Source organism: Lithobates pipiens, unplaced genomic scaffold, assembly GCF_037356315.1.
Source record: "Lithobates pipiens isolate NorthernLeopardFrog02 unplaced genomic scaffold, aLitPip1_a1.2 Scaffold_8, whole genome shotgun sequence".
NCBI classification, from domain to species: Eukaryota; Metazoa; Chordata; class Amphibia; order Anura; family Ranidae; genus Lithobates; species Lithobates pipiens.
Genome location: NW_027507903.1, coordinates 684,536,760 through 684,543,409, shown reverse-complemented (window position 1 = coordinate 684,543,409; position 6,650 = coordinate 684,536,760). Strand labels below are relative to the sequence as shown.

Here is a 6,650-nt window from a genome sequence, read left to right as displayed (position 1 = left end):
GCTCTCAGACTACACGTCCATCTTAGGAGCCTCCGCGCATGCGCCCCGATACTTTTTTTTTAATGTCATGTGACAGTTTGATTGATGGGCACTGATATGTGGTACTGACCAATGGGGACTGATAGGTGGCACTGATAGGTGACACTTTTGGGCACTGATAGGTGACATTGACAGGTGGCTGGCACTGATAGGTGGCACTGATAGATGACACCGACAAGTGGCTAGCACTGATAGATGGCACTTATGGGCACTGAGAGTTGGCTGGCACTGAAATGCAGCAATAAATGACATGAGGAAATGATTTATTTTTGAAATGCTGTGCTGTGAAGCCCATCTTGGTACACCCTGCCGCAGTAAGCAGCAGCAGACATCTTGTTACACCCAGCTGGGCAAGGTGTAACAAGATGTCCGCTGCTGGCTTACTACAGCCGAGTGCAGGGTGTACCAAGATGGGCGTCGGGATGTTCAGCCGCCGACGTCTTTCTCTGACGTCTCTCTCTCTCTGCTGTCTCTTTCTCTCTGCTGTCTCTTTCTCTCTGCTGTCCCTTTCTCTCTGCTGTCCCTTTCTCTCTGTTGTTCCTCTTTTTCTCTCTGGTGTCTCTCTGTCTTTCTCTCTGATGTCTTTATTTGATTTCTCAGGTACAGAGCAGCAGAAGACATGCCCCCTTCACACACGCCCCCTTGTAATGTGTCTCATTAGACAGACTGACTCCACCCGCCCTCTCTGTCCACCCGCTGACTCCACCCACCGGCTAACTCCGCCCACCCTCTACGCCCACCAGCTGACTCTGCCCGCCCTCTCCGCCCACCAGCTGACTCTGCCCGCCCTCTCCGTCCACCAGCTGACTCTGCCCACCCTCTCTGTCCACCAACTGACTCTGCCCGCCCTCTTCGTCCACCAGCTGACTCTGCCCACCCTCTCCATCCACCAGCTGACTCCGCCCACCCTCTCCGTCCACCAGCTGACTCCGCCCACCCTCTCTGTCCACCAGCTGACTCCGCCCGCCCTCTCCGTCCACCAGCTGACTCTGCTCGCCCTCTCCATCCACCAGCTAACTCTGCCCACCCTCTCTGCCCACCAGCTGACTCTGCCTGCCCTCTTCGTACACCAGCTGACTCCGCCCACCCTCTCCATCCACCAGCTGACTCTGCCCACCCTCTCCATCCACCATCTGACTCCGCCCACCCTCTCCGTCCACCAGCTGACTCCGCCCACCCTCTCCGTCCACCAGCTGACTCCGCCCGCCCTCTCCGTCCACCAGCTGACTCCGCCCACCCTCTCCGTCCACCAGCTGACTCTGCCCGCCGACCACTTCATGTTGAAGTGTAGAGGAGAACCGCACACAGCTTTCTATCTAGTGCCAGCAAACAGATCCTCCCACCAACCTTGTATATATAAGAATAAAGTTCCACCGGTCACTGCACTAAAAATGTGTTGCTTTATTATATCAAATCTTTGGAAAAAGATTACAAAGCAAGTAAAGTTATTCCAGACAAAATCATTACAATCATCTGTTCAGACAAAGATTATATTTCGGGCTTATTTATTCATGCCCTTCCTTAGATCAGTCAGAACACACAACAGATGTGTTCAACATTATCAGACCTCTATAATTCTACTCATAATATTCATCCAGCCTCACCCTGTGTTGGAGGACGTCACCCCTCCCCCATCCTCATTCCTCTCCGGTGTCAGAGACTTTCAGGTTAGTTTCTCTTCTGCTGTCAGCGATGGCGTCTGGTGATCTGAGAGCTGAGTTGGAATGTTCCGTCTGTCTGAACATTTATACGGATCCTGTAACCCTGCGATGTGGTCACAACTTCTGCCGGGTCTGTATTGATGGTGTGCTGGATACACAGGAGGGGTCTGGAGGATATTCCTGTCCTGTATGCAGAGAGAAGTTTCAGGAGCGTCCTGCACTGCAGAGGAACATAACACTATGTAACATAGCAGAGACTTTCCTGTCTACTCAGCCAGATCAAGAGGAGTCCGGGGTCTTCTGTACTCACTGTGTGGACTATCCTGTACCTGCTGTTAGATCCTGTCTGCTCTGTGAGGTTTCTCTGTGTGATAGACACCTGAGAGTCCACAAAAAGTCCCCAGAACACGTCTTATGTGACCCCACCTTGTCCATGGAGAGCAGGAAATGCTCCGTCCATAAGAAGATCCTGGAGTATTACTGCACTGAGGATGAGACCTGTATCTGTGTGTCCTGCAGTTTGGCTGGAGAACATCGGGGACACCAGGTGGAGACACTGGATGAGGCTTCTGAGAAGAAAAAGGAGACACTGAGGAATGTTCTGCAGAAACTTCTGACAAAGAGAGAGGAGACGGAGGAAAAAGTCCAGAGTCTGCAGGAACACCGGAGGAAAGTAGAAAAAGAAGCAGCTGGTGAAACCGCGAGAGTCACTGCCCTGTTTAGAGATCTCAGGAGACATCTGGAAGACCTGGAGAAGAGAGCCCTGAGGGACATCTCCAGGAGGGCAGAGCGGATCTCCATCTCCATCCGGGATCTGGAAATAAAGAAGGAGGAGCTGTCCAGGAAGTTGCGTCACATTGAGGAGCTGTGTAACGTGACGGATCCACTGACTGTCTTACAGGAATCAGACACAGGTGACTTGTGTGATACTGAGGATGGAGATAATGAGGACAGAGAGAGACATGAGGAGCTCCTCCATGATGGAGGGGGTCTGGATGTGGCGGGGGTCTTACACACATTATCTGATATAATAACAGAGGTAAATGTATACTTCTATATACAGGGGGCTGCAGACATATTACTGGATGGAAACACAGCTAATAAATATCTACAGATATCAGATGACAGGAAAACTGTATCCAGGTCAGATATAGAGCAGAATCTCCCAGAAACACCAGAGAGATTCCAGGATTTTTCTTCTCAGGTGATGAGCAGTCGGAGTTTCTCCTCAGGGAGACATTACTGGGAAGTGGATGTCGGGGGGGCAGAGCACTGGAGAGTCGGGATGTGTTACCCCAGTATAGAGAGGAGAGGGAAGGAGTCAGTGATTGGAGAAAATAAAAAGTCCTGGGCAATGGACAGGTATTATAATCAGTATTATGTTGTATATGACAGAAATCATATCTTCTTCCCCACCAATCCCTCCAGTAACAGAGTCAGGATAGATCTGGATTATGAGGCCGGGCAGATCTCCTTTTATGATCTGTGTGACCCGATCCGACACCTCTACACCTTCACCACCACCTTCACTGAGCCCCTCCATGCTGGGATATATGTATATAGAGGTTGTATAAAGATATGTGGGGGGAGGCGGGAGATGTGAGAACTCCGCCCACAGTCTGGTGACGTCAGACAAAGGAGGGGAATTCATTTAATATTCATCCAATAGTATATAGCAGTGGGCGGGGCTTCCTGCAAGTTTTTCTACTATAAATAAATGTGAGATTTCTTACTGATCGTTGTGATTGGGTAGAATATCTGTCCAATTATTGCAGTAACAATAACGTGTTCCTATTGGTCAGAAAGGATGGGTGTGGCCTATCTATCTGTCTATCTATCCCATAACAAACTTAAATAATGCATTATAACTTGTAAGCAGAAAATATCAGTGTGCAACTTCAGTCATCTCTCCCTCTCCCCTCTCCCTCTTCTCTCTCCTCCTCGCTCCCCTCCCCCACATGTGGTCCCTCTGTGTGGGGGGGGGGAAACCATGATCAGATAGAGGGGGGGTGGGGGTCACTGTGATGGGATAGGATGGGGTCACCTCTCCTCTCTGCCCCTCTCCCTCCTCCTCCATACAATCTATACTACAAAGAGATGGAAATAAATGGAACAATCGGAGAGGAAATCTATGAAGACGTCATCTAGAGATTTATTACTGGAAGAAAAAATGTGATCAGAGAGCCCAGACTGTTTTTAGGCAGAGTGGGTCAGGATTAGATCCCCTGTCAGGTTTTTTCTTCTATCCGGTGCTCCATTACAGAGATTTCCCCTCACTTCCTGTCCCGGTGACAACATTTATCTAGACAGGAAATGAGGGGAACTCTCCAACAGGAACACAGACTGAAATAAGAATGATATGTTTGCACTGCGATCTGCGAAGCGATCTGGGGGCGTCATTAACTTTCCATTGACCCCCCCGCAGCGGTTCTCAGATGTCAGTGTGACCGTCCGGTGATTGAGGTGTGATGAGGGAACCCGCACAGGAATCGCACTGGTTCCCGCATCCCACAAGTCTCATCCCAGCCTAAGGCTCCATTCACACCTATGCAGGGGGCTTTTCAGCCTTTCTGATGTGCTTTTTGCTATGCTTTCCGCAAGTTTTTTACAGCGATTTGCCCTTTGTGTTTTTTTTCCTAATTTTTTTTTAGATAGTTTGCTGTTTGGGGCAGATTTAAAAATGTAAATTGCGGAAAAATTGAAGTAAAAACGCACTACATGCTTTTCTGCAGCCTCTCCATTGAAGTCTATTGAACCATAAAAAGCAAAAACCTTTTTGCGTTGAAGGCTCCATTCACTTCAATGTGTTTTTTCATTTATTTATTTTTTAACATGGATCCCTATGGAACACGTTCACATCAATGCATTTTTTCCTGATTATTATTAATACATTTACAATGAGTTTATTCTATTGATTATTTTATTGTGTGAAGAAATAGAAATGAATAATAGATCTACAAATAGAAAGAGATGAAAATTGATGGTAAAATCTCAGAGGAAATATATGAAGAAATGATCCCGAGATTTACTAATGACAGAAATAATGGGATTTATCACTAATATAATGATATCTCTATAATAATGTATGATTACTAGAACTGGAATGTGTCCCCAATATAATGTGTCCCCATAGAATGGATCACCAATAGAACTCTATGTAATCTCTTTTATAATGGATCCTAATATAATGTATCATGTGATGGTGTATTATAATCACTAGATGTGTCCTGGTGATGGGGGAGAATTAGGAAATGAAATGTTAATGTGAAATAAAGATTCTTTATGAAATCAATACTATCATTATTATTATAGCGGTAATAAACCCACTGAATTTTTTTATTTTTTTTTTCATACCTGTAAGGGAAAAGGCATAATGAGCTAGCATGCACCGCATACTAGCTCATTATGAAATACTTACCTTAGAACGAGGCCCAGACATATCGCCTGATACACGCCGAGGTAGATGACATGTTCCCTTGTCGTGTGTTCCGGGTATCGCGGCTCTGGCGCTGTGAGTGGCCGGAGCAGTGATAGCGTCACTCCTGTGCATGCGCGCGGGAGATTTCTTTCCGGCAGGGTCCGGCGTCTGCCGGGCTTCAAGCCGAGAAACCCCTGTGCGCATGCGCCGCTGCAATCAGTGGCTCATTGCCAGGGGAATATCTCCTAAACCGTACAGATTTAGGAGATGTTTGTTTTTTTTTTTTTTACCTACAGGTAAGCCTTATTATATTACACCCGCTTTATTATTGTTATTATACAGGGTTTATATAGAGCCTACAGTTTATGCAGTGCTTTACAACATGAAGGCAGACATTCCAATTAGAGTGTAATACAGGAGGAATCAGAGAGCCCTGCTCCTTAGAGCTTACAATCTAAAAGGGAGGGTCAAGAGAGACAAAAGGTAATAACTGTGGGGGATGGGCTGATGGAGAAAATAAATGTACAGTTATTAGGTGGGGGTAGGGTAGGCTTCTCTGAAGAGTTTTCATGGATCGGGTGAAAGTGGACAGAGTAGGAGAAAGTCAGACCGATGTGGGTAGCGAGTTCCATAGGATGGGAGAGGCTCTGAAGAGGTCCTGGGGGTGAGCATGGGAGAAGGTAATGAGGGAGTTAGAGAGCAGGAGGTCTTGCAAGGAACAAAGTGAACGGTTTGGTTGGTATTTTGAGACTAGCTTAGTGATGTAGCTGGGGGCCGGGTTGTGGATGGCTTTGTAAGTTAGTGTTAGTATCTTGGGGCAGGACAGGGATGAGATTTTGTCATAGAGGTGGTCAGTAGCAGAGTAGAGAAGAAAAGGGTTAATGTGGTGAAGATTTCTACGGGTAACTGTTAGGCAGTTGGAGGGGAGGAGACAGAAGACAGGGAGAGAGCGAGTGCATAGGTAGGAGAACACAAGGTCGGGAGTATTGCCTTCGGAGTGAGTAGAAGCCTGTATCTATTGCTTCAGGTCAAAGGAGGAGGTTAGACTGAGCAGTTTAGAAGCAGCAGTAGTATTAGAAATTAACCGGGATATTGAAGTCCCCGAGAATGATTGTGGGAATTTCAGAAGAAAGTAGGATAACCAGGCCGAGAAGTCATCAAGGAAGGTTGATACCTGTCCAGGGGGTCGATTGATCACATAAATTCTTAGAGAAACAGGAGAAAATAGACCAATACAATGTGCCTCAAATGAGGAGTGTCAGAGAGGGAGGTTGGTGAAGTACCTGATAAGTGCTGAAGCATTCCCACTCTGCCTCCCTTCCACCCACTGAGTCTGGGGGAGTGAGTCCAAATAAAGCCAATGGGAGAGGGAAGCAGGAGAAGCAGTGTCAGATTTATGAAGCCAGGATTCTGTAATGGCGAGTAGGTTAAATTAATTTGTGATAAAGAGGTCATGAACAGAGGCGAGTTTGTTGCAGACAGAGCGGGCGTTTCAGAGGGCACAGGAGAAGGGAAGGCTGGTTTTAGGAAGA

At 47.2% G+C, this 6,650-nt stretch overlaps 1 protein-coding gene across 1 annotated transcript; it reads left to right on the top strand.

The window, feature by feature from the left end:
* The first annotated feature begins 1,711 nt into the window (after nt 1-1,711).
* On the top strand, nt 1,712-3,629 carry LOC143964350 (E3 ubiquitin-protein ligase TRIM39-like). The gene has a single exon (XM_077474046.1). It carries the CDS (start codon nt 1,732-1,734, stop codon nt 3,301-3,303), a length of 1,572 nt encoding a protein of 523 aa, XP_077330172.1. The 5' UTR covers nt 1,712-1,731; the 3' UTR covers nt 3,304-3,629.
* The last annotated feature ends 3,021 nt before the right edge of the window (nt 3,630-6,650 follow it).

Excerpts from the sequence above, each read along its gene's own strand:
- LOC143964350 (XM_077474046.1), top strand. The coding sequence starts at position 1,732 with ATGGCGTCTGGTGATCTGAGAGCTGAGTTGGAATGTTCCGTCTGTCTG.